This window comes from Pipistrellus kuhlii, unplaced genomic scaffold (assembly GCF_014108245.1).
Source record: "Pipistrellus kuhlii isolate mPipKuh1 unplaced genomic scaffold, mPipKuh1.p scaffold_m20_p_2, whole genome shotgun sequence".
In the NCBI taxonomy this organism is placed as follows: domain Eukaryota; kingdom Metazoa; phylum Chordata; class Mammalia; order Chiroptera; family Vespertilionidae; genus Pipistrellus; species Pipistrellus kuhlii.
The window spans coordinates 116392766-116419899 of NW_023425515.1; the positions used below are offsets into that span (position 1 = coordinate 116392766).

Genomic DNA, 27134 nt, shown 5'->3' on the forward strand with positions numbered 1-27134 from the left:
TCAGATATATAATGTCTATAATTTAAGCTTTTTGAGGTTAGAAACCATATCTCATATTTCTTTTATCATCCCATAGAAATGAAAACAGCGGGGGATGGGGGAGGGGAAGGAGAAACAAGTGTAATAATCTGAGCAATATTTATTTTAAAAAAAATAAGTAAATTAATAAATAGGAGGTGGTGAAGTAACCACACACACAAAAAATCTAGACCTTGTTTTAAAACCTATTTCCATAAGGATCAGATATATATACATCAAAACAAAGTAAGAGAATACATGATTTTCCCAAGGCATGTAGAGCTGCCCAATGCTGAGTGCTTCAATTATAATCTGGGACCTAGGAAGTAGGGTGTATGCCAGGGCTTCTGATTGAGATAGATATTTTGTAAGAAAAGACCACAGATAGTTGAAAATATATAACCTTGCAAATAATAAATATAATTTTACTACCTTAAAAAAAACCCAGCACTAAGCATATAATAATGACTTTGAAAAATAAGTATTCTTAATTTTGTCTTTTTTATATGAACTCAGCATTAGAAATCATCTGGGGTCCTTTTTTTCTAGTATATGCTTGGTTATGTCAGGAGATCTTTACCCGAGGCCCATAAATGGAGTTTTGTAGGTCCGTAAACCTTCTAAAATACTACACAACATTTTATGGGTATTTATGTTTTCTTTGGGAAAAGGTTCGTAGATTTCCTTAGGTTCACAAAGGGGTCTATTCTCTGAAGGTTGAAAACAACTGAGCTATTCAGACTTGTATGGTTTGTGGGTCTCCTCTACCCAGAGGAAGGGCTGGGTGAATGAGGAAGGCATGCAGGAGGGCTCTATAATGTGGGTGGACAAAAGGTGGCCATTTGGTGTTGAAATGCCTGCAGTCAACCTTCTTTACTCACCAGGACTCACCTATCTCAACATAGCAGCCCAACAATTTCACATGAAGGTGGGAGAGAGAAATTTGACATTATGTCTGAATTTAATGACAGATAACATGTTGCATGCTATGAGGGAGGAATAAACTAGAAGGTTAGGGTTTCACTCCCTTGACATTTTGAGTCCTGGAGAGGGCACAGAGGTCTTTCAGATCCTTCAGCCATGACCCACATAATATTTTTTTCAAGTGATAAATGACAACACATTTAGGATGTATTTAGGATGTTTTACACAGCCTGACTCTTAAGAGCACATTGTTTGTGAATGAAGTTTTTTAGTTCTAAAACTCTGATCATGGTTTAAGAGTTTTACATGATAATAACATATTTATGCAGTCCTTGATAGTTTACAAAGTATTGTGTTAGTGTATGTAGTTAGATATTAACAAGAAAGGAAGCAAAGGAAATCAAACATTATTGTTATTCCAAGAAACTACAGCTTCACACACTCCAGAGGATCACAGTATTGCCCCACAAGGTTTAACACTCCTCCCTTCCTGGCTCTGGAACTGGATTAGGAAGGAGGTGCAGGGGGAGGTAAGCACATACACAATAGAAGTCAAAATGGCATAGGGGGAAGTGCTTGACCATAGAGGCCTGTCAATCTAGCCTGGGGAAAAAAGAGATTGGTTGGGAGGTGGATCTTAGAAGTCATCAAAAGCTTGGGAAGTTGATTGGCTGTTTTGAAAAAGTGCCTGATCCTTCCCAAGCCTGAGATGATATAATTCCAGGGAACAAGGAAGAGCTCTCTCTCACCCACTAACCCATGCTCATCCCTTGAGCTAGCACGTTCTCTCTCCATAGCCTCTTCTTGTGACACTGCCTAGACCCCACTTCCACAGCAACACTTACACCACGTTCTCAATAACTGTGTACTATTTTCAAACGTAGAGGAGGCTCTGAATGGGTTCCCTGATCTATCTCACCTCTCTTTGGGGGAAACTTGAGCAATTTAGATTGATTTCCTGAGAAATATTTGCCCCAGCTCCCTTCGGGTTGACATCTAATGGTTTCCTCAGTTACTGAATCCTCTTCCTGCTATTTAAATCTGCCTGCTCTCCTCCTAGCTCTAGTAGTCATTTAATAAGACCTGAGGAGCTAATGTTTTTCTGGCAAACCTGGAGGGATACTTTCCCTTCTTTCATGAAGACTGGAGAACTGTTAGCAGTAAAATAATCAGGTTGATGTACTTTAAACAAGGCAGCTGGTTCAAAGGGGAGTTCTTAGGGCACTAGTGAATGGCAGCCTGTCCATGATTGATGCAAATATTTCACTGCTGTTACTACTTGGTTTGAATACAAGACAAAGGTAGAAAAATGTTCCTTAGAGATGATAGTCAGCTTTGAATGGTCCTACTGCAATGACAAGTCTCCAGTGAGCTGGAAAGCTTGCACTAGGAGGATTCCAAAGACTTGATAAATCATGAAAGTTTAGAACTTCACTGTGTCAAAGGGGAGAGTGGTATTTATTAATTTGACAAATATTACTCCTAAAATGCAGGGCATTGTCACAAATAGGGAAAATATTTCAAAGCTAAGGACAAAATAAAAAAATGTAACTACCGTGAAATGAAGGAACCTTTCAAGAAAGTTTGACACTGGCTATGTATGCCAGTATTTCTTATATTATGGAGGAGGAAGAATAAGGAGCAGTACAGGAAGCAATTTCCCACATACTGTGTAGGCAACTAGTACCAAATGTCTGGCCTGACTGCCCATCATCATTCTGGCTGCCACCGTGGTGGCTTCTGGGTATTCATTCCTTTGGGTTGTCATGGAAGGACACTGTTAAAATGTATTGTAGACAGTGTTAACAAAGTGACTAGGTAGCAGCCATTTCCATATTTGTTTATACTAGAATTTTAGAAGTTAGCAGAAACCATCCCTTGACACAATAGGCCAGAGGACTTAATGATGAGGACAGAAAATGTCCAGAATTGGAGACACAATCTGGAGAGAGGGATGAGGTGCAGTCATGAGGACACTGGATTTGAAGCAAACACCAAAAGGAAGCATGGAAGTTTGGAGATGACCACATTAGGGATACTCAAAGCTGGTTTTGCAGACACCAACCTTTTCCCCTAGGAATGCTCCGTTGGTAGTTTCTCCACTTAAATTAATGGAATCACATATTCTGTGTCTGATTGAAGACAGGTAGCCACCTCCCCTTTTCCCTTTATCACCATTGCCCCAACTCCTTTGTCCCTAGCCCCCTCTCTCTAAGATATTCAGGTTGCTTCATTGACCAAATGACTAGGAACAAACCGAAATCCCAAGTTGTGAAGACTTAAAAACAATTTTGAAATTCTACTGTACAGTGTCCTCTTTGCTCTTGGATGTGTTGCACATTGTACAGCCATCTAAAAATCCACATAGTGGTTTAGTGAGGTTACAGAAGCTGGGTGTCACCAAAGCAAGTATTTGAAAGAAATCCAACCTTATTTCCACTGGAAAATGAAACCTGAAGAGCTGGGAAGCTTGGAACAGTTGTAGGAAAACACTACATGAGCTCACCAAGCCTGGAAAAGGTGTCATGTATGTGGTTGGCCCCATATAAAAGTCTGCCTTCTTTTTTTTTTTTTTTTAGTTTAGTAACATCTCAGTCCATTGTCCCAAATCACTTCATTTTCATAAATCAAGTTTGGGCTTATTAGCATACAGATGGGGATTCTGGATTTTTTTAAGTGAGAATTCTCACTTTGCTGTGTTAAGCAATCTTTTGCTTGCCTGGTGCATCATGAAACCAGATCTAACCTCAGTTCTGCACTCACAGCAGCAAAAGATAAGGGGGAACAGAATTACCCTTGAATTTAAATCTTAATGTCACCACTTACCAGCTCTGTGGCCCCAGGCAAATCACTTAATTTCTCTGATCTTTTTTCCTAATTTGTAAAAATCGGGATTATAGTTGTTATCAAAAGAAGGTTGTGTGAATTAAATGAATTCATATTTGAAGAACATGTGTGGTAAAATACCATGAAAAAGCAAAAATATTTCCTACAGAGGTGTCTCAGATTAACATTAATGGGAATTAAAAATGTGGTCAGACCTTCCCCAAAGGAGGTGGTCAGACAAAAGAAGGTGGTAGGAGAGGGTCCCTGAGAAACGAGATTTATTTAATATATTGTTTTTGGTTCTAAGCTCTAAATTAGTTTAGAACTTGGATATCTTAGTCAGTAATCAGTACCTATTGAACACATGTTTAAAATGGAAACTACATTTTCTGGGGGAATGCAGTACGTGGAAGGGCAAGTCAGCGGACTGAGTTGCTTTTCTGGATTGGAAACCATGTGAGTGTTAGGACAATGGAAGGGCTGTAGGAAAAGAATATCTGAGATCTTGAGGTGCGTTAATAATGCTAGTCCCTTGTGATTTTCGCTGGTTTTTAAAAGTCATTTGCTTCACAGACTCTGAAACCTCATTCTGAACTCCTAACTGTGTGAAACAGCTAGACATTGAACGCTTTCTTGATGCCTGTACTGCCAGTGACGCAGGCCCATCCTTCATCCAAGACCTGGACAGCCTCGCTCCCACTCTGCTTATCCAGGTCACTGTTACTGGTATTTGGACACTAACTTGAATATCTCAGAGTAAGTCAGGTTTACTATTTAGCCCTTTAAAAATAAGTTCATGAGTAAAAAAAAAAAAAACAAAAAAAAACACAGGAACATATTCATAGAAACATGTAAATGATCATTTCACTTGCGAAGAATAGTCCTGTTCAGATGTTAGCTAAGAAGCTTATGCCGAGCTCTGAGATAGTCTTTGGAAGTCAGAGTGGATTTTCTTAAGCTCGCTTACTTGCATTCCTGGACCAAAATTTTCATTACATGTTACTTGTTGAAGTCACTTCTCTTTCAGGATGGCAGCCATCCAGAAGTTGCCTGCCCTATGGTTGCATGTCTTTTCAGTGACTTCATATGTAACTTGGCAGAGTCCTTCCTGGACACCCCTCTACTCTCAGTGACTGCAATCACAGTACCAGTTTTTGTTTGTTTATATCCTCAATGAACACTTTAAATAAACAGTGACAGGACGGAGAGGGAGGAGAGAAAAGGATGTTGGAGATTGAGAAAAAGATCTGAAATAAACAAGGCACTTTGGAGTTCAATCCAGAAGCTATTGCCTTTCTATATTCACTAAATTTCCCCCTCACTTACCATTGCATGATTGAGCCACACTGGAAAGATACCATCTAGGGCCTCAGGGTAAACGAGTTCTCGATCGTAGAGAAAGAGTAGCCAGAAAGTCAAAAATACAAACTGGAAAATAAAAAATAAAAATAGCATTAGGTTTGTTTTCAACCAGGGCTTTTAAAGAAAACATAACAAAATAAAAATAAATACCAGTTTTAAAGACATTATAAAAATGTAAAATAAAAAAAATTCCATATCGTAGAATTGTAATATCAATTCTCTGGGGAGTCTGGAGAGTTAGGGATCAATTATTTGTCACTATGGCAGGCAGAGGATAAAGATAAACAGGATTTGCAGACCATTAAGTCATTTCATCTTAACCAATGACCTCTCTTCTTTAAGCTCACCAAGAGTGCTGAGAGCAGCCACATGGAGTGCCTTGAGTCTTACACTTTCCTTACCCACCCCCACATAGACATGGCAAGGGAAAGTAGGAAGGGGAGGTGGGGGTAGTGACAAACTCCCAAACTAGTTAACTGAGAGTTGGATCTCTCCATTGCTCAGAGGTTTAGGTTCATCCCCATTCTCACACAGCCCTTGGCTGTCTTTCCAAAGTGTCTGTGCTCTGTATCAAAGTCAATGAAAAAATGGGGAGGGAGGGGACTGTTAATTTTCCAACTTTCTTATCTTCTTAAATTTCAAAGCTTCAATCTCCAAGCCTTAAAAAATGAATAACTTCCATTGTTATATAAAACTCGGCCTTTAGATTTATGGGGGTGACTGGGGAGGTATCCTGCAGAGTGAAAGTGGAATACCAGTACTTGCTCTGTAATCTGAGAGCTTGGAGTTTGGAGAGTTTCATTTTACATTTAAGTTTGAAGTCTCAATACTTTAGGAAGCAGGACAATGACAAGTGGAAGGAGGTAGTCATGTCTAATTATAGGTCCTGCTGGGCAGCTGGCTGGCTTGATCTGTTTGTTCCCATTCTAACTAACGAATGAAAACATAAGCAGTGTCATAGAAGTGTGGACAGTGTCAGCAAACAAGCTTATTCACTCTGAGTAAGTCTTACTTCTTTCCAATGTCCATTCATATAACAAAATGAATGAGGCACCTATTTTATGCCCCACACCAGGTATTTCAGACAGATTGTCTCTTGTTTCAATTGCCGTTTTCATGTGCCAACTTTGAAATTTCCATTCTCTCTTTTGTATGGTTTCTACTTGCAGAGGTAACACATGCTTATGGCAGCAAGTGAAATAACACGTATAAAAGGGACAATTAGTTATCTTTCTCCCTAGCACTCTTCATCCCCATCACCCTGCTGGAACCAAGGTTATTCCAGTTTTATTTTGATTAAGAAAGGCCCTTTAAACATCCCTATTAGGACAGCAATAAGGATTTTGTATCAAACATTCACAGAAACACAAAAGCTAATGAGAATTCTGTCAGTATTGTGCTCCCTATGCAGATCTCAGGACATTAAAGCAAATGCAGTTGCTCTGGTCTAAAATAATGGACTCAAAACAGCCTTGCCACCCAGGAGACGTGTACATCCATATGCACATGTGTATTGCGTTGCATATACATTGTTGGAACTCACCGTGGATATAGGAAAAGCCAGTGTGGTGAAGAGCAGGTCTCTGAAGGCAGTTATGAACTTAATGTCTTTTTTCCCTTTCATTTTCTTCAGCACATCTTCCAGGCAAGCAACCCCGAAGAAAATGGCCTGCAAGAGCTAAATTCATTACAACAAATGAGGGTGTTTTCATTTGCTTTAATTAATACATTATTCACTGACGTAAAGCTCCATCCCTCTGGGAGCAATGTGGATTTGAGAAGGAAGGGTGATGTTGGCTGTTTTGGTTGAAAGCCAATTCAAGGGCTGCACTTCCAGCTCACTGGGCCCTGACCTTGCTCGCTAAAACCGATTGAGTAAAATTGTTTAGGGGATAATAATGTGTACAGTATTTAGTGTAATGGACTTGAGCAAAAATGGAAACAAACAAACAAAAAAGTCAGCTTAAAAGGAGAATGCAATGAGCTAGATACCTTGGCTGGGGAAAAATAAATAAACAACACAAGGGCAGAGAGAGCCACATACAATGATGGTGGACATGTTCTTCCTAGGAAGAAAAATTTAAAAAAATGCCTAGTGCTGCAATCTAATTAGAGAAGCCAGAATCAGGGTCAAGAGCACCATAAAGGAGCTCTTTTCTCTCCTGGAGGAAACACACAAAATGCATCTATTAGCTTATTTGAGGGAGAAGACAGTATTCTTCTTTCATTAAAAGGTGGTACCTGAGCCTTGACCTATGTTGCTCAATGGTTAGAGCATTGTCTTGCACATCGGAGGGTCACAGGTTTGATTCCCTGTCAAACATGTACCTGCATTGCAGTTTTGTTCCCCAGCCCCAATCAGAGCTCATGCAGGAGGCAACTGATTGATGTGTCTCTCTCACATCGATGTTTCTCTTCCTCTCTCTCTCTCTCTCTCTCTCCTTCTTCCCTCCTTTCCACTCTCTCTAAAATTAATGAGGGGGGGGGGATGTCCTCATGTAAGGATTAACAAAAAAAAGAGGGTTGGTGCCTGAGGCCTTACAGAGAAAATCTGTCTGAGAAAGTGATTTAAGTCTACAGAGATACAGCAAACCATAGACTCTAGTCAGTCACTAACTCCTGTGAATCCTTAAGGTCAGCAAAAAGAGAAGAGGGCCTTTTCAAAGGAAGTAAAATCACATAAAGGCAAACTTTGCCCACTCTTGATTGTTGTACAAACCTGTGACTTCTTATACAGGGTTGGGGTTGATTTTGAATTATGCTTGCATCAGAATTCATGGAATTCCTTGAAAGCTCTTGATTGGTACAAAAGGGTCAAGACTCTGATCTGAGAGTGTGTGTCAGGCAAGTTCTGGAACCTGGGAACTTGATAGATCAAGTGGGCTATTGGGGAATGACCTCTGGGTCTGAATTCTAGGAAAGCTCTAGCAGGGCTGGCCTCCTGACATCCTTAGACTGAAGGTGTGAGCGGGAGAGGATGCAAACATGAACTAGTTCAGGGATACTCTCAGGTAGGTCCCTATATATGCTAAAGTTCTAGAACCACTGTATCACTTAAAAATCCTAGTGACTACTCAAAGCTATAATATAATAGCTATTTTTTAATGATGTCTTGTTATATATTAGGTACAGATCTAGGCTTTTAATTTCTAATTAACAACCTTATGAGGTAAGTCCTATTATTTTTCCCTCTCTTGACCTATTTTACAGATGAGGAAACTGAGGCATAGAGAGATGAACAAACTTCCCTAAAGTCTCATAGCTGGTGTCAGTCAAGGCCAGGATTTGAGACTCAGAGTCTGGTACTTGAGCCAGACTTTTTTTTAAAAAAGTATCAGATTTATAAGAACAGTTCAGATAAAGAACTGCAGGAGGTCAGAAGAAAGCCAATTATCCATAGGTGAGAGAATTAAAAATGACTTCAAAAAATACTGTCTGGCCATCATGGTTCAGTGGTTGAGTGTCAATTTATGAACCAGTAGTTCATAGTTCAATTCCTAGTCAGAGCATATGCCCAGGGTTGCAGGTTCCAACCTCAGTGTGGGGCATGTATGAGGCAGCCAATCATTGATTCTCTCTCATCATTGATGTTTCTCTTTCTCTCTTCCTCTCCCTTCCTCTCTGACATCAATAAAAATATATTTTAAAAAATAGTGATGCCTGATTTCTTCTGATCCAGATATTCTAATTTAATGGGTCTGGGGGTGTAGCCTAGGCTTCAGGATTTAAAAAAATTCTCCCAAGTGGTTCTACTCAGGGCAGCTAAGACTGAGAACCACTTGCCTAGAGGAGCTTCCACTTGGAAAATCAGACTTGGTCTTCTCAGGAGAGGTAGAGTTGTAGAAATGTAGGAAGTTGAACCCTATAGGTGGGATGAGATTGCTAGAAAGAGGAAGGAGAAAAGAGATGAGAAGAGAGAAGTGGGAAGTGAATGCGAGTAAATGCTCTCATCTAAGATACAGAAGGGGTAAAGAGCCAGCAAAACAGCAAAGAATGATCACATGGTGGAAAACCAGGAATGTACCAGAAACTCATGGTCCCAGAAGGAGAAAGCTTCAAACAAAAAGGGGGCATTCCAGGGAAGAGTGGGCAACAATTTTATATTCCATGAAGAGGTTGCCATCCCAATACTTGTCATTTACTTTTGACATTTGGCCCCTAGGGCTATAGCATTTGAAGTGCAGTCTTTTGCACATGGATATGAGGAAAAAGTCACTCCTCCTCTCTACTCCCGCCCTCAGCCCAGCTATTTAGGCCACAGCAGGCAGCTGCTTTAGTTAGGAAAGGCAGGCCTGGGGCCTGGGCTCTGGGTGAGAGAGACTGCACTGTTCTATCAACACAGCAATTAATCATGTACTGAGCACTGAGTGCCTGCCAGTTTTCTCTCTTTGGGGAGAGGCTGCCTCCACCCAGCATGTGAAGTCCATGTGACCACTTTCCTTAGCGAGAGCCTCCCCCAATCATCAGGAGCCAAGCTCCTCCCGACTTTCTTTTTCCTTCCCCAGTTGCAGAATGTGGAAATTGAATTGGGGGAAAGAACACATTACTCAGAACTTCCACGGCTTCTTCTTCATCAATAAAAATTGGCTCCACACCATAAACATGTCAATCACTCCTCCCCTTTCACCCTCAGCTCACATATTATTTCACAGGCATATGCCACAGTGTAAAGATACCAACTTCCCCAGTAATTTTAATCTGCACTGATGTGCCATCATCTGTATCAGCCAGGAATATTATGGAGCCCTCACACAGGAGCTCAGGAGGGAAGAGCTAGGGTGTAGCCAAGAAAAGTAAATAGGCAAGAACTGGGGCACAGAGAAACCACACAGAAGAGCTGGAGGGCAAGGAGAGGGAGGCACCATGGCCTCACTCAGTGAGGAGGCTTCTGGAGGCCTCAAGGACAGGTTTGGATCAGCTCACTGAAGAGCACAATGGTCTGCTCTGTCTCTAAGGAGAATACAATGGAAGATTTTACAAAACATGCATGGAAAGAATAGTCAATGGAAAAAATGGTAGCTGTTATGGGGTGAACTGTGTCCTCTGACATAAAATTGATATGATGAAGTTATAACTCCCAGTGCTCAGAATGGAACTACATTTGGATATAGGGTCTTTAAAGAGGTAATTAAATTATGACTGGTGCCTTCATAAGAGGAGATTAGGACACAGAACTTAGAGGGAAGACCATGTGAAAGCATAGGAAGAAGGTGGCCATCTGCAAGTCATGGAGAAAAGTCTCAGGAGAAACCAGCCCTGCCAGCACCTTGATCTTGTACTTTTAGCCTCTAGAACTGAGAGAAATAAATTTTAAGGCACCCAGTCTGTGGTGCTCTATTATGGTAGCCCAAGCAGAATAACACAGCAGCCTTAAAATAAGATAGCAACAACTGGTCTTATCTTAATAACATTAATGTCATTTACATTTTTCGACTATTTTGACTTCCTAGGAAAGCAGAATTAATGGTATCCTCTTGATCAAGTACCACTTCAGAGCTGCTCTCTGATTTATCTTTTCTACCAGTCCTTCTAGAATTATGTTTGGTTTTTTTTTGTGCCTTTTTCTGAAATGCTGCTGGTCCTAGTTGGTTAGATGTTTTCCATTTTGTTGCTTGCTGACAAACTTACCACCTGGGAGAGCTGAATATACATTTTTACAACTAGTACAATTTAAGACAGAAACCATAGCTAAAGGATATTTAATTTTTATATTCATGTGTCTTCACAAAATTCACAAAAATCTTGAAATTACGGAAACTTAGTCTCTCTAAGTTATCAAGTTTATGTCTTCGCCTTTAAGCCAGAATTAAACCATTGCAGGAAATGAGAATTTTTGTATGTAAAAAATAATTCCAGAGAGGGATATTCCACAAGTTTCCTGAGCAAGACATTACAACACTTATTAGATGAGTCAAGTAATCCAATGCCCAGCTCAGCACTCCATGACTGACTTGGACAGGCCGGGACTTTCTTAGGTCTCACTTTGGAAATGATGTAATACTTGCAATGAGAGATTATTTCAGAATAAAAGCAAATGGGGACTAATTGTAGTGTAGTGGTTAGGGTGGTGGCACGAGGAACAGGTAGAGGAAGCCTTTGTCAAGTATAGATATATTTGTATTATATACATAAACTATTTCAATAATCATTAATGCATATAGTTTACTATTAAGTAAGAATTTGAAATAAAGAATAAGGAAAAGAATATAAGGGAAGAATACAAACTGGACTGATGAGGGGAAGGGGGAAAGAGAGAAGAAACCAAGAACACTGAGGGACAGGTTGGGATGAAGAATTATAAGAATGCTTAATAGGGCCAAAACTGGTTTGGGTTCAGTGGATAGAATGTCGGCCTGCAGACTGAAGGGTCCCAGGTTCGATTCTGGTTAAGGGCATGTACCTTGGTTGGGAGCACATCCCCAATAGGGATGTGCAGGAGGCAGCTGATTGATGTTTCTCTCTTATGGATGTTTCTAACTTTCTATCCCTCTCCCTTCCTCTCTGTAAAAAAATCAATAAAATATATTTAAAAAAGAAAAAAGAAAAGAAAAGAAAAAAAAAGAATGCTTAGTAGGATGGCTATAGGGTAGACTGTCTTACAGACTGGTCCCTAGAAAATGGCTCTTACTAGTTAGAAACATGCTCTTGTCATTTATGCATGCAACCAACATTCACAGAGTGTCTACTGGGTGCTTGAAATTGTGTTAGACATAATCCAGGGCAGGGCAAGCTCTATATTAATATTCTTTTATTAGGAAGAAGAAATAAATAGAGGAGGAAAAGGAAAAGGAGAAGGAGGAGTAGGAGAAAGAGGAGGAGGAGGAGGAGGAGAAGGAGGAGGAGGAGGAGAAAGGTTCTGCATGTTTACTCTTTTATATTATGTAGCTCAGGTTCCTGGGAAACACAACCTGAGACTCCAGGGTCAGCCTGCAGAGTGTTCATTGAGGGTGCTCGTAGACCTTCTGTGAGAGTGAGGGGAGGAAGTAGGGAACAGGACTGAGTAGCAGGAAAAGCTAAGTGGCCCTTCAGAATTGTCCTGGAGCATAGCCCTTGTACCCCAAGTCAACCAGTCATTGGCTATAGCAATCCCAGGGAGGTCCTTAGGCAGCTCCTTCAGCTGAGCCCAGGTCTGGGACAGGTGCTCAACTGTGACCCACCAGCAGCTCACACTTTTCCCCAAATCAATAAAATATATTTTTTTAAAAAGAAAAGAAAAGAAAAGAAAAAGAATGCTTAGTAGGATGGCTATAGGGTAGACTGTCTTACAGACTGGTCCCTAGAAAATGGCTCTTACTAGTTAGAAACATGCTCTTGTCATTTATGCATGCAACCAACATGAGCGGGGGGATCAGTACCTCCATGCTGGAGAGGTGGGGGATCTGAGTAACACCTCTCAGTATCCACTACATATAAGGAAACTAAGGCACAAAGAAGTTAGGTAACTCACTTAAGATCCCACAGCAAATAAATGGCAGAGCCAGCAATCACACCTAGGCAGTCTGATTCCAGAAACTAAGCCTCCATCACTCATCTCTCTCTACCAAAATGCTGTAGTGGTTGCTTAATTATATAATTACAACGCTTTCCTTTTGGATGTTAGTGGTGACTATTCCCTTCTATCAGCCCTCATCCTTTGCAGCTAAGAACAATGGCCTAAAGTATTTTTGTAAAACACACAGTTAAGTATATTTTTGACAGTTGAATTTAAGATTAATACATTAACCTGATGATATACATTAAAGGTTGGCCCCAAGTATTGAATTGGGTTCTGTAACATAAATGGATCATTGTCTTCTCACTGTTTGTGGGCTGCCTTGGAGTGTGGACCAGTGGAGCATCCTCAAGGACCTCTGTTCCCCAAGCCCTGCTTTGATATCCCTGGGCACCTATGTGATGAGATCACTGTAGTCATCAGAGAGCTCAAGGAGAATGAGGTCAGAGCTGCCTGACGCTTGGGCAAATTAATGAAGAGGGGAGGAGGAAACGGTTATGTCTTTGTTGAAGTGAGGTGCAAGAAACGGTGGAGTCTACCCAGAATCTCCTCTGGAAAGCCCAGTTACCTGGAAACACCCCTAACGATGTTTCAGAAGGACTATTATTTTCAAAAAGAGGAAAACCCAGAAAACTGTGTAAACTTTGCAAGCCAAATTATAGCTTAAAAGTGTTCTCCATCCCACAACTCCTCAGCTTGCCTTCCCTGGGGTCAGAGACAGTCAATGGGTTGAAGTGGAGTGGATGGCAAGGAGGGGCACATCAGTGGTGGAAGACGGAGGCGCTGGAAGCCTGAGCTGACATGAGCACCCTGAGGGTGTCCTCAGCACAGCACGGCTTTGTTTCCACGCCCAGCTTTGGGAACTTCCCCATTTAGCACCAGTCATTGCTGCCTGCAGGAGCCTGCAAACTCAACCTTCAGACTGTCCCAGTGCTGAGGGCCTCCACCTGGCAGCTGCAGCAGGAAAAGCAGGGCTCCCTGAGGAGCCAGAGCCTGCAAACTGCTGAGGGTGGTATTGAGCAACAAGGCATGATCCTTGCCTAGAAACTAACCCACCCAACATGGTGCTCAGTGAGGGGACCCATGTTCTACTAAAGCATCCTTTCCTCTTGCACCTCTATTCAAAGATGAGATGACTAGAAGCTCACCACCACCCTCCCATCTTCTCTCTCCCTCACACACTGCTTACATCATTCTGAGTGCTTCCCACATGCCATCTTATTTATCACATATGGTCACTTTGGGATTATGAATTATTTTTATTCCTATTTGACAGATTTGGAGATGAAGATACAAAGAAATACCTAGCTCAGGGACACGGAGCTAGTAGGTGGTGAAACTGAAGTATATCCCAGAGAGCTCATGACCTAAAACTCTGCTTGTAACCATTAGTCAACACTGCCTCTCCCTCCCAAGAGAGAATTGGCTACCTCTTCCCAGGAATCACTGTACTCCCTCATTAGGCAGAAACTCGGTCTCCCTTCTCTTTCTTTACTCTCCTTAGGCACTAGGCATTAACTGGTCACCATGACCAATTCTCAGTGGCACTCCCTGGCACCTCAACTTACCCTTGTGCCTGCCACCAATCCTGTTTCTTTCCTTTGAGTCCCCTGGAATAGCTCCAGGAGGGAACTAGGAACACTTGGAATGCTGACTTCCACTAATATGGACTTTGCTCTTAAAACCAGGCATACCTGCCCTAGCCAGTTTGGCTCAATGCATAGAGCATTGGCCTACAGATTGAAAGGTCCCTGGTTTGATTCCAGTCAAGGGCAGGTACCCCAGTTGCAGGCTTCTCCCACAATTGGGCCCTGTTATCAGTGCATGCTGGAAGCAACCAATCGATGTGTTTCTCTCACGTTGATATTTTTCTCTGTCTTTCCCTCTCTCTAAAAATCATTGGAAAAATATTCTCGGGTGAGGATTGAAAAAAAGGGGGGTGGTGGCATAATTGATATTTAGCCAATTAGAAAGTAAAGTTATTTAGAGGAGAGGGGTGTAAATTTCCTGGAAAGCAGACTTCCACAATCTTATAAAAAATAAACTTTAAAATGTTATAGGAAGCCAAAACCGGGTTGGCTCAGTGGATAGAGCATCAGCCTGTGGACTGAAAGGTCCTGGGTTTGATTCCAGTCAAGGGCACATATCTTGGTTGTGGGCACATCCCCAGTGGGGGATGTGCAAGAGGCAGCTGATCAATGTTTCTCTCTCATCGACATTTCTAACTCTCTATCCCTCTCAATTCCTCTCTGTGTAAAATTAATAAAATCAATAAAATATGGAAAAAATATTTTAAAAAATAAAATAAAATGTTATAGGAAGCTATGAGACCTCAATAACTTTATAAGTACAATCATTAACTAATTAATCATTAGTTAACACTAATTAATCTTTAGGAAACACAACCACAGACCTCAAGAGTTAGAAATTTTAAGGCTCAAGATTTTACCTTAACATATTTGAAATCCAACCTTCAATTGATCCTCTGAAACACACTCAACCCATCTTCACCAACTGAAAAACTTTGCATTGTCACACTGTCAAGATGACATCTAATAGAGCTCAGAAGGAAAATAGCCACAGGTGAGCCTCTCTGCTCATTTCAAGGGCCAGAAGGTGTCAGAAGAGACTAATTGCTCAGGAATGCAGAAAAAGCGAAGGTCAAGTTCAGTCAGCATATCAAGTCACCCAGCTTTTATTATGGAGATACTCTGTGCCGGCCATTGTAGCAAACACTACTAAGAACCATAGACTGTTAATACTGGCAAGGACCTACGGAACGAAATTTCTGTTATGGAGCCTCTTACAATTTGACTGGAATATTAAGACTCACATATGGGTGGAAATTAGAAAACAATACTAAACTTAAATAAGCAGATACTGAGAGATGCTGTAAAAACTCAGGAGAAGTAAAAACAAGTTGGGACTGGAGTCAGTCAGTAGAGATTTTAAAGAGCATATGGGATTTCAGGTGACTTATGAAAGTGACAAAGTGGACGAGAGTTAGGTGCCATTCACTGAAGGATAGCGTGAAAGTAGGTAGAAAATGATAGCAAGAAGCCTGGGGACCAACCATGGAGAAGACATGGGCATTCCTGGAGAAGAAAGCAGCCTTCCTTGCAGTGAGGGAAAAGGGTGGCTGAAGGCTGGATAGTGAGCTTTTATTATTTCATTTTATTTTATTTATTTGGCGGGAAGAGGTAGTGAGCTTTTAAATCAGGAATTTGAAATTGGTTCCATAAGGTCAAAGGGAGCTACTATAGTTTCTTAAGTAGAAGACAACACTTCTTAAGCAGGCTTACAGTATGTTTAAAACCACCCCACCCAAAACAACAACAACAACAACAAAAAACAAAACCCAAAAAACAAAAATAGCACTTTAGAAAGATTAATCTGGAATCTGAGTGGTAGATGGATGGTTTGATAACAGGAGGACAATCAGATGATCTGGTCACCCAGGTAATAAGAGCCTATATCATGAGAGAAATAGAAAAACTGAGGAAAATGAAAAACATAGGATTCAGTGGCTAACTAATTAGGGAAACAAAAAGGGGATTAACACCAGGAAAAAAATCATGTCTGGAAAAATAAGTGTGTTTTTTCCCTCCCCATTTTTAGAAATGTGGGGGCTCTGGGGCATGCAACCAAGGTAGAATTAAGAAGTCAGGGAGCTGGTTTGTAGGTGATAAATCTATTCTTAGCCATGCTTACCGTGAGGTGGGACACTGGAAATTGGATTTGATTCGACCATTAATTCTGACTACAGACACACCTCTTTTTTTGTTGACCATCTACATATATAAACAGCCAGGATTTTAACATCCAAAATGACCAGGGCTCGACCAAATGCCAGGCTGCACCACAGCTGGTGAGCAGGCTGAACTGCTGACCTCACAGAGAGAGAGAGAGAGAGAGAGAGAGAGAGAGAGAGAGAGAGAGAGAGAGAGAGAGAGAGATGCAGGACTGATCAGCAGTGAGCCCTAGAGAGGAGCAGGGTGATCAGACCCTGCTTCTCTCTCCAGGCCTCACCGGCAGCCAAGCCTCTCTCTCTCCCAGAGGTCAGCAGTTCAGCCCACTTGCCAGTAGCCTGAAGCGGCTGCTGATCAGCCCTGCCTCTATAATCAGGCCTGGAGATAGGCCCCGAGATGCTGACTGGCATAGAAACCAAACAATCAGAACCTAATTTGGGTGAACTGCAAAGGCAGAACCTAAAGTGGGGGCTGAGGAGGGGTTTTAAGGGCAACAGCTGTTCCATGTAGGTGTAAGAAAGTGGTTCAATTTTTTAATGACCAGTTTGGCAGTATAGTGCATATGGCTGGCTATCAGTTCAGATATGGGGATTATGTGTTTTTGTCTGTCAAGAGCATTTCCTCCTGCTGAAAAAGGCTTCCCTCCTTGCCCATTTAAGCAATTCTATCCTATATAATCTATCTATACTATTAAAAGGGTAATATGCTAATTAGACCAGGTCTACTGGCCATCTTCCAGATGTCTGACTTCCTTCAGGATAAAGCCATGGTGGTGAGGGCCGAGGTAGAGGCAGTTAGGAGTGATTAGGCTGGCAGAGGAGGGCAATTGGGGTCAATATCAGGCCAGCAGAGAAGGGTAGTTAGGGGCAATCAGGCAGGCAGGCAGAGTGGTTAGAAGCAATCAGGCAGGCAGGTGAGTGTTTAGGAGCCAGTTGTCCCAGATTTGAGAGGGATGTCGGTCCCAGATTGGAGAGGGTGCAGGTAGGGCTGAGGAACTTCCTCCTCCATGCATGAATTTCATGCACTGGGCCTCTAGTTTTTAATATAAAGTCAACAAATACACAAAATTGAGATTTTTACTGTATTATTTTAGCTCCACAAAAAACATTTTCTTTTTTGTTGTTTTTTAGGATTGAAATAAACTGTCACCTTGATGTTTTCAAGAACATTAAAGCTGTGTTCAGGCCTCGGATTTTTCAGGCCAAAATCAAAGGCCAGCAATTGACCAGAGAAGGAGAAGTAGAACCTCCAGGCTTGTTTGATTTGAACTTTCTGAATTTCCAATCCTCAGCATTTCCGAGTGTCACTGTTTTTGACCACGCATAACTTCTGCTTAGGAGTATGATTCCAAAGGATTGGCATGTTTTGTCCAGTTTCTGAAATCAGATGTTGACATTGGCACTCTACATTTTAGTTAAAAATATCAAATATTAATTAGCATTCCCAAAGGATGTGCCAATTTTAGCTTTTAACTCTAAAAATATTTTTACATGTTTCCAAAATTAAAAGTCTGTTTTTCTACCATTCATTCACACTTCATTCATCAGAATGAGGTGAGCAGGGCTAGAGGGACAAGAAGGGATCAAATCATATGATTGATTTGTAAATAGTTGAAAATCTGTATTTGTTATTTGGTTGAGTGATTTTATCCTTTAAGATAGAGCCTTGAGCCTATAAAAAATTGTAGTGGGATCTTATGTGTTTGCTTTTCTCAGATAAATCTATTAGTCTGCATGTGCTGTAAAATGGCATTTTCCTCCATTGAAAATTCCACTTCCTGTGCAACATATGTCATTCTGCCTTCCTTGCAGACATGCCCAAATAAAGTTCAAAATCCCTCTTGCATTTGTAGTCAATCTAGTCCTCTATTTAAGGTCAATTGAGAACAGCCCCAAGAGAAGTCTTTTAAAAAAAAAAAAAGCATTTAACAATTAGCTAGCACAAAATGCACCTCTGGGTGACTTCTAAATTGATTGTCTCAGAGCAAACGGTTAGGTAAAAGAGAAAGCCGAAACTCAAAAGCAAAGAAGAAGGAAGAGGAATAATGGGATTTTGTACTTAATAAAATTTAAAGGTGCTATACTTTACTGTAGATAAGTACTGTAGATTGCTCCCTGAAATGGTCATAGAGACTTACCAGATTAAGGAGTGTCAAGTACTTCCACTGTCCACCATTTAGAAAGATTTTGGACATCTGCTTACTCCTTCCTTTTTGTGAGATGTGATAATTGAGGAAAATATACCAGCTCGAAACAAGGAAGTGGTATACGCATATAGAAGTCCTCGTCATGGCTCACTCTGGCTGAGAAACTGAACGTCTGAAGTGGCTGGCTTTCCACGGTAGTCCTCGTGTTGGGTAAGAGCTGAAATCCAGCAGCAGGCGGGGGAGCTGTAAAACACACCCCTACAGTTGAGAGTTACAACAAGATTGGATTTTGCTTCCCTCGTAGGTTTCCTCCTGATAAACTTTGTGACAGGATTATTGTGTATTTTCAGATGGCCCTTTTTAGATAACAGGTAGTGTGCAGACTTGCATATAGGCAGGTCAGATCAATTCAAGAGCTGCACTTTGCCCTATCAGGCTGGGACGGGGCGTGGTTAAGTGACTTACTGAGAAGTGCTGCTAAACTGATGAAATCCTGTCAGGATTGCATTCTCTCTTCTTTCCTTTTTATTTGAGCAGAACAAGGAAGTTGCAATAATATATTTTGAGAGAATAAGGGGCAGGTTGGTAAACCAGGAGGGAGAGATTATGGACATGCTTAGGACTTGAAAGGAGGTAAGTAAAAAAAGAAAAGGCATTGTAATCTTGCTCCTGAGGTCTCTGAGGCCTCATGAAATCTGAAAAAAACAGTTGGACCTCCAGAGAGCATTTCCAAGAGTTTTTTGTTTTTGTTTTTTAATTTTGTGCATATGCCCTGAAGAACCAAGGGTTGCCCAAGGCTGTCCCAGACACTTTTATTTGCATGGTTTTTCTATACCCTGGGAGAACAGAAGCATAGCAAGTCATCTGTGGCTAAAGAAGCATAAATAGGCCAAAGAGTGTGCCCATGATCCCATCATAACTGAGTATAGACATTTCCTTGGGGAGAAGGAGAATATGCTCAGGCTGGGCAGTTTGAAGAACTGAATTCTGCCTCAAGCTGGATGGAAAGGACCTGAGAGAGAGCTGAAAGTGGGAAACTTTGTGTCATCACCAGCTTGTTTCCCTAAGCAACTCACTAAGAGGGTTCTAAGCAAATCCCTAAGGGAAATATTCTCAACGTAGTTGTGTAAGTATGTAGTTGGTGCTGTACAACAATTCAACCAGTGTTTAGAAGTCTGGGAGAAAGAACTTCAGGCATGCCCTAGCTCCGTGGTCGGCAAACTGCGGCTCATGAGCCACATGTGGCTCTTTGGCCCCTTGAGTGGGGCTCTTCCATAAAATACCATGGCCTGGGAAGTGGCAGTAGAAGAAGTTTAAGTTTAAAAAATTTGGCTCTCAAAAGAAATTTCAATTGTTGTACTGTTGATATTTGGCTCTATTGACTAATGATTTTGCCTAGCACTGCCCTAGCTGGTTTGGCTCTGTGGATAGAGTGTCAGTCTGCAGACTGAAGGGTCCAAGGTTTGATTCGGTCAAGGGCACATACTAGGGTTGCAGGCTCAATCCCCAGTAGAGGGTGTGCAGGAGGCAGCCAATCAATGATTCTCTCTCATCATTGGTGTTTCTATATCTCTCTTCCTCTCTGAAATCAATAAAAATATTAAAAAAAAGAAACTTCAGGCTGTACATGTAGGACAAAACCAAACAAAGCCACTATCCAAGAGTCAGTCATAGGATCCCAAATATTAGACACTGCATATGGGCGTAGAGCAAATCTGAACTAGCACTAAAGGGTCTGCACTGTAAACATTCCCAAAAGAGAGGTGATCTGGGAAATTGGTGACATAAAACTATACACAATTCCATGACCTAGGTTAAAATTCCAAATAACAATGATCAATGGAATGGCGAGACCAGATATTTTCCAGATATATTCCTAAAAGAAGGAATAATTTGGTGTCTCACAATGCCAAAGAATGAGTTCTGTGAATCAAGGTGTGGAAAATTTATTAAAAGCAGATTCAGACTCCCCACAAGGGCGGGGGACCCAATACTGGGCTGCCCATTAAAAAGTCTTGTAGTCCAGGGGTATGTATCTCCTACAAGACTGTTTTATGTCTATCTGATTGATCCCCTCAATTGTTTTTGCCTAGCAGTGGACCTAAGCTTTCCCTGTTTCTATGTGTTGTTATTATGTTCCTATGCTGAATTTTTTCTCTTCTACGTATGTGTTTGTTAACAAGGAAGGGCATAGAAGCAATAGGAGAGCCTAGGCTTTGCTGCCTTACCTTGTTTACTGCAGGCTCTCTCTTGGTTTCTCACACCTCCTGCTTTAAGTCCAGAAACACTTTATTATTTCTACTTGGTTGGTTCCTGTGGTTAGGTTGCTCAAACTGCTATGTCTGTCCCTGCCTATGTTCCACCTGCCTTTGTTTTCCACTGGACCCATGCCCTAGCTGCCTGCATTTCAAGCTAACCCTTTCAACAATAGCATCCAATAACTTTGCAGTAATTAATGCATGACAGGCATTGTTCCAAGTACTTTACACACACATCAACTCATTCACCCTCCAAACACTACTATGAATTAAGTACTATTATTATTATCGGTGAGACAAGGAACCCTGAGTTCCTGACTTCTTGAGGGAAATATTTCAATCAAGAGACAAAGTGTAGAAAAGCAAGCAAGAATTTATTGACCACAGCAAAAATGTACTTAGGACAGTGAAACAAGGAAGGGCGTAGAAGCAATAGGAGAGCCTAGGCTGGGCTACCTTACCTCACTGGGAAGTCAGAGAATAGGGGGCCTTGGAGACAGGTCCAGGAGGTTAGTCCGGGACCAGCTACTGCTGCCCATTGCTCCTCTGGTTGCAAGTCTTATGGGGTCTCTTAGAGGCTGGGGATGTATGCCTGTTGGGAAAGGACAGAAGGAAGGGAATGGGATGGGGGTGCTCCCAGGAAAAGAGCGAGAGAACACCCTGGGACCTTCATTTTCAGGGGTTTTAAAGATTGGGTGTTTAGGACAGATCTTAGGGGTGAAAAATAGAATATCCATCAGCTTTATGCCCATGTACCAAAATGAGATTTATTTTCTTAATTTATCTCTCCTTGGATGTGGTTGGCAAAAGGCACCTAATTGAATTTTGGTTATCTGTCTCCCTGAGTGTTTAGCTATTTACCCTCTGGTTGGGAAAGAGAAGAGCTAACCATTTACTCTTAAGTGCCCTTGGTTTAGGGAAGATAGGATTTACTAGGTGACTACAAAATGCTGTTTAACTATCTGTCTTAGTTTCCCTATTCTGATTGTCCTGGAATTTTCCTAGTTTCTTACTATTCTATAACAATTCTGTCCTCATTTTCAGATGAAGAATTTGAAGCCCAGGCTGCTGAAGTAGAGCATTCAGACACTTAATAGGCAGAACTGGCAGTCTGCACTCTTAACAGGGGTGTCTGACCCTAAAGAAACCATGCTTGCTCTGCATACCTGTGGGCTGCCTTTGCATTTATCCATTCTCTGCTTACCCCTTAAATTCTCTTCCTTCCCCATTAGAAAATTCTCTATAAGGTGTTTTGAAGCTTGGTGCACATATGAATTGTTGTGCTATGTCTCCCAGGGCATTACCACAGCAAATATTACTGTAGATGTAGAGATTTTACTCCTTTATGCAAGCATCTCAAGTATAAGTCTGCAGATGGGTAAGGATTTGAGGCACAAGTAGGAAAAGACCCCAATCTCTGCAGTGTGTCTGTTCAAACCTGGAGACTGGCCTTAGGACATCTGGACTTTTTTTCCCTGCATTAGCATCAGTACCCACAGATGAGGACTTTCATAAATATTGATAACATTATTTCAATTTATTTGTAAGAAGTTCGACATTTAACATTGAAATTCAATTTTTAGCATTTTAATAAATGATGTAACATGTAATATAAACAGTCATGCACTGCTTACCATTGGGATACATTATGAAAAATGTGCCATTAGGCAATTTCATTGTTGTGCAAACATCAGAGTGCACTTATGCAAATGTAGATGGTGTAGCCTATTTCTCTGTAAGGGATGAAAAATAATTTTCCCTTCTGGGTTCTTGGTTATCCTTGAAATAAAACACTGGTTAACAGGAGAAAAAAAAGAAGTCTAATAGCATGTATAACATACAATATTTATATCCTGTAAACATGGAGAGACCTAGGAAAGCTGAGTAACTTACCACAATGACTAAAGCAGTACCTTAAATGACATCTCCAGCTGAAGTCAAAAGATGCTGGAGGCGGAGGGAATCAGTTATGGGGGGTTACCAGGAAAAGCATAGCAAGCAAGGGTAAGGTTGTTATGCAAATTTAATTGGAAGTTGTCTTCTGCTTTGGTAGGAGTTTCTAGAGAAAACGTAATTCCTCTCTTCTCTTACAAAGGGTAACTTCTATTTGATTTTCAGAGTTTCTCCCATGTCTGCTCTTTTTATAAATTAACCAGCCCAGCCCTAGCTGGTTTAGTTCAGTGGATAGAGGGTCCTAGGTTCAATTCCAGTTAAGGGCACGTGCCCAGGTTCCTGGCTCAATTCCCAGTAGGGGGTGTGCAGGAGGCAGCAAATCAATGATTCTATCTCATCATTGATGTTTCTATCTCTCCCTCTTCCTTCCTCTCTCTCTAAAAATCAATAAAAATATGTATATTTTTTAAATTAATTAATTAATTAACCAGCCCCAAATAATTTTTACATCAAATAGACATATTTTGGGCTGATGAATTTTGTCCCCTTGCATCTCCTAAGATCCAAACCTGTATTGTGTGTTACTATACTGAATACTGTAGGCAACTTGTATATCGCATTATGGCGTGACTTTAACATGGCCATGACATTACTAGGTGATAGGAATTTTTCAGCTCCATTTTAATCCTATGGGACCACCATTGTGTAAGTAGTCTGCTGTTGACTGTATGAACAAAAAGAGGACTATGTAATAAATCAGAGAAGCTCAGCAGTGGCCTAAAGTAACTTCACAGTGTGATCTGATTATAAATTCCCACCTGGGCAGGTCATGGTTGACTATAGCCTCCTTAGTAAGAGTTTTATTTTTGCCTTAAGCAGCCCTTTCCATTGTTTTGTGCATCTAGGTTAACACACCTTTGAAATGAATAATCCTCTATTTTAGACCCCGGGAGGTTTAACCAAACTCAAGGGAGCACATGAGCTTGTTGCCTGTAAACAACCCTATTTACTGTAAGAGTTAAATATACTATACCCTCCAATGTAAAAGAAGTATGTGAAAAGGAAAAGGGGGTGGGAGTTTGCAACCTAGTTTAGTATCTGGCTAAAACTGTAGTCTTACTTCCCCACTCTGACTGACTTGGGCGGAGCTGTGGAGCATGGCCCCAAAGTCCCGCCAAGAGTGACCTGGGCAGAGCTGCAGTGACCCTCATGGGCCCACCACAGGAGGAGATATATAAATCAGAGCCTCCCTTGGAGTTCAGTTCAGTCTTTGGATCTGGAATTCCCCTGGAATAACAGATCTTTGAAATAAAGATTGAATTTTCCTCCATCAGAGTGCTGATTGATGGTTCTCCCATACATTCTGCAACATTATGTGCCCTGACTGGGAATGGAGCTCTCAACCTGTTGGTGTATGGGACAATGCTCCAACTAAGTCATCAGACTAAGGCTGGAAAACATTTTTTTTTTTTAATTTCACAAATACTTATTGAGCAATGCAGGCTCTGGGGATTCCTTAGGGAATAAGAAATCCAATCCCTGATCTCATGGAACTCATATTTTAACAGGAGATCTAGAAATTAAATAATAACACAAGTGGGTGTAATTTATAATCATACTAGCTTTTGTGAAGGTCAAACACAAAGGACTTATTAAAGGGATAATATAGTACCAGGCTTGAGGTAGACAGGGTGTCAGGGAAAAGCTGGTCCTGAGGAAGCCACATGTGAGCAGGGCTGGTCCTCCCAACACTCCTAACATGTTGATTGTCCCTTTTCTCCTTCTCCTTCTCCTCCTCCTCCTCCTCCTCCTCCTCCTCCTCCTCCTCCTCCTCCTCCTCTTTCTCCTCCTCCTCCTCCTCCTTCTCCTCCTTCTCCTTCTCCTTCTTCTTCTTCTTCTTCTTCTTCTTCTTCTTCTTCTTCTTCTTCTTCTTCTTCTTCTTCTTCTTCTTCTTTTCTTTTTTTACTAGCTCCTTACATGTTCTATTTCCCAGGGAGCTGAGCCAGCCACTGCCCATTTCACAAAACATTTTATCTTGGTGATTTTGCCAACTATTAGATTCTACCACTACTTTACAGTTTGTGACCACAAATTATATACCTCTAGTCCCAGCCTTCTCCTCATCCCCATAAAACTTCAAACATATCCATCTACTTTTGGACATCTCCTAAATGTGTCAGTTATACCTAAAGCTCATGACATCTAAAATTAACTCACTGCATTTTCCCAAACTTGGGCTTTCTATTCTCTGTCTTCTGAGAATGCCTTCATCAACCTCATCTTTCTTGCCTCCTCTCTCACCCCAAATCTAATTAACCACCAAATTTTTCCAGGTTCACCTCCCAAACCAAGCTCAAATCAGTCCTCTTCTTTTCATCCCTTCTACAGCTGTCCTAGTCCAAATTGTCTTTATTTCTTTCCAGTGCCAAAGAAACTGTCTTCTAATTGGTTTTCCTGATTCCAGTCTTATTCCCCAACTCTGTCCTTCAAAAGGCCAGGGAGAATTTTTATCAGGAGTTCTAGTCTTACCACATCCCTCCCTCGCTTAAGTCCCTTTACTGTATCTACAACCCCTGAAGCATAACATCCAAATTCCCTAGCTTTTTATAAACTTTCCAATTCCCTATGGCTTTGTTACTCTTTCTAGCCTCATCTTATCTCACACTTGATGTTCCTCCAACACCACCAAATTGGCAGAGGTTTCCTCCCACACCTCACTATATCATGTCCCAAAGCCTTTATTCCCACTTTCTCCTCTTCCTGATGCCTTCTTCCAACATAACTTTGATTCTCTCATATCCATTCTCCAAAATGCAGCTCAGTAGTTTTCTTCTCTAGAAACTCTTACATGAGCCTCTCTCAACCAGGTCATCCTATATAAAAGGCAAATTGTCCCCTCCACCACTCGACTGGGCATTTAAAGAGGTTGTGGGGCCAGCCCGCCAACTGCCTGTCTCCACACCTGATTGGCCCCGAATGGGGCGGGGCAGGCAAGCCAACCTCATCATCCCCTCCCCCTGGCTGGCCTAACCCAATCAGCCCTGATTAGAGTGGGCCGGCCAGACCCCACCTGTCCACGAATTGGTATTAAACAACCTCTTCTATTCTTTCCTAATACCTTGTGCATATGTAAATTGCATGATAATTAATTAGTGTATTAGTCCACTTAGGGTGCTATAACAAAAATACCATACATTGGGTATGAACAACAAAAACTTATTTTTCACAGTTCTGGAGGCTGGGAAGTCCAAGATCCAGGCACCAGCTAGTAAAAGCTCATTTCTTTGACAGTTGTCTTCTCACTATGTCCTTACATATCAGAAGGAGTTGGGGATCTCTTTGGCAGTTCTTTTGTAAAGACACTAATCCTATTCAGGGGCTTCACCCTCATAATCTAATCATCTTTCAAAAGTCCAACCTCCTAATACCATTACTTTGACAGTTATGATTTCAAGATATGATTTTTAGAGAAACAAAAACATCTAGTCTAGACTAAACTGGTTTGGCTAAGTGGATAGAGCATTGGCCTGCAGACTGAGGGGTCCCAGGTTCAATTCTGGTCAAGGGCATGTACCTTTGTTGCAGGCACATCCTCATTAGGGGCTGTGCAGGAGGCAGCTGATCAATATTTCTCTCTCATAGATGTTTCTAACTCTCTATTCCACTCCCTTCCCCTCTGTAAAAAATCAATAAATATTAAAAACAAAAACAAACAAATCTAGTCTATAACAATTAGTAATTAATCTTTTTATGTGCAGTTATCTCTCAGGATTTAAAGGGGATGTGTTTGTATGCCTAGAGCTTACCATAGTGCTGGGCATCCAATAAAAACTTACTAAATATATATTGAATAAATAAATATGTGCATGTCAGGCATACTTTCTTACTGAGTCTTACTATAAAGCCAGCTCATTCATTTAAAATCTAGTATTCTTGGATCCTCATAGCCAATTGGCTTGGAGATCAACACTTCCCAGGGATACCAAGAACAAGCAAGGCTTAACAACAATACTGCACACACAGCCCACAAAGGGCTACACCAAGACTGTCCACCTCAGGTAACTGGGAGGCTGACTCACTGAACCATATAGGACACCTTAGCACACAAAGCCACCCTACCAATTCAGGGAAGCTGTGAAAATGCCGAGATAAGGAAATAGATCACAAACAAAAGAAATGGAGGAAAAGAAGAGACTGGATATAGAGTTCAAAACCACTTTATAAGGTTTTTCAAGAATTTCCTAAAAAAGGTCGATGAGACCTATGAGGAAATGAAAAGGGATCAACAAGAACTAATAAGGGATCAACAAGAAATAATAAGGGATCAACAAGAAATAAAGAATACATTGTCTGAAATAAAAAAAATATTATAGAGTCCTAAAAACAGAATGGAAGATCGCAAGAATCAAGTCAAAGATTTGGAACATAAAGAGCCAGAAGACACTCCTCCGCAGAAGCAAGAAGAC

At 41.2% G+C, this 27134-nt stretch overlaps 1 protein-coding gene across 4 annotated transcripts in view; it reads right to left on the reverse strand.

Annotated features, from left to right (window-relative positions):
* Positions 1 to 27134, reverse strand: part of LOC118723499 (androgen dependent TFPI regulating protein) — an 81770-nt gene that overhangs the window by 41018 nt on the left and 13618 nt on the right. For 2 of the 4 annotated variants that reach the window (XM_036445848.1, XM_036445850.2), the window contains exons 2-4: positions 18509 to 18760; positions 6674 to 6808; positions 5095 to 5196 (exon numbers count right to left, since the gene is read on the reverse strand). In XM_036445848.1, coding sequence (XP_036301741.1) covers positions 5095 to 5196; positions 6674 to 6808; positions 18509 to 18661 — 390 coding nt within the window. In that variant the 5' untranslated portion in view covers positions 18662 to 18760. Of the gene's footprint in view, positions 1 to 5094; positions 5197 to 6673; positions 6809 to 18508; positions 18776 to 27134 lie in introns of all 4 variants that reach the window. The other 2 variants (XM_036445851.2, XM_045584266.1) reach the window with 2 other exon arrangements.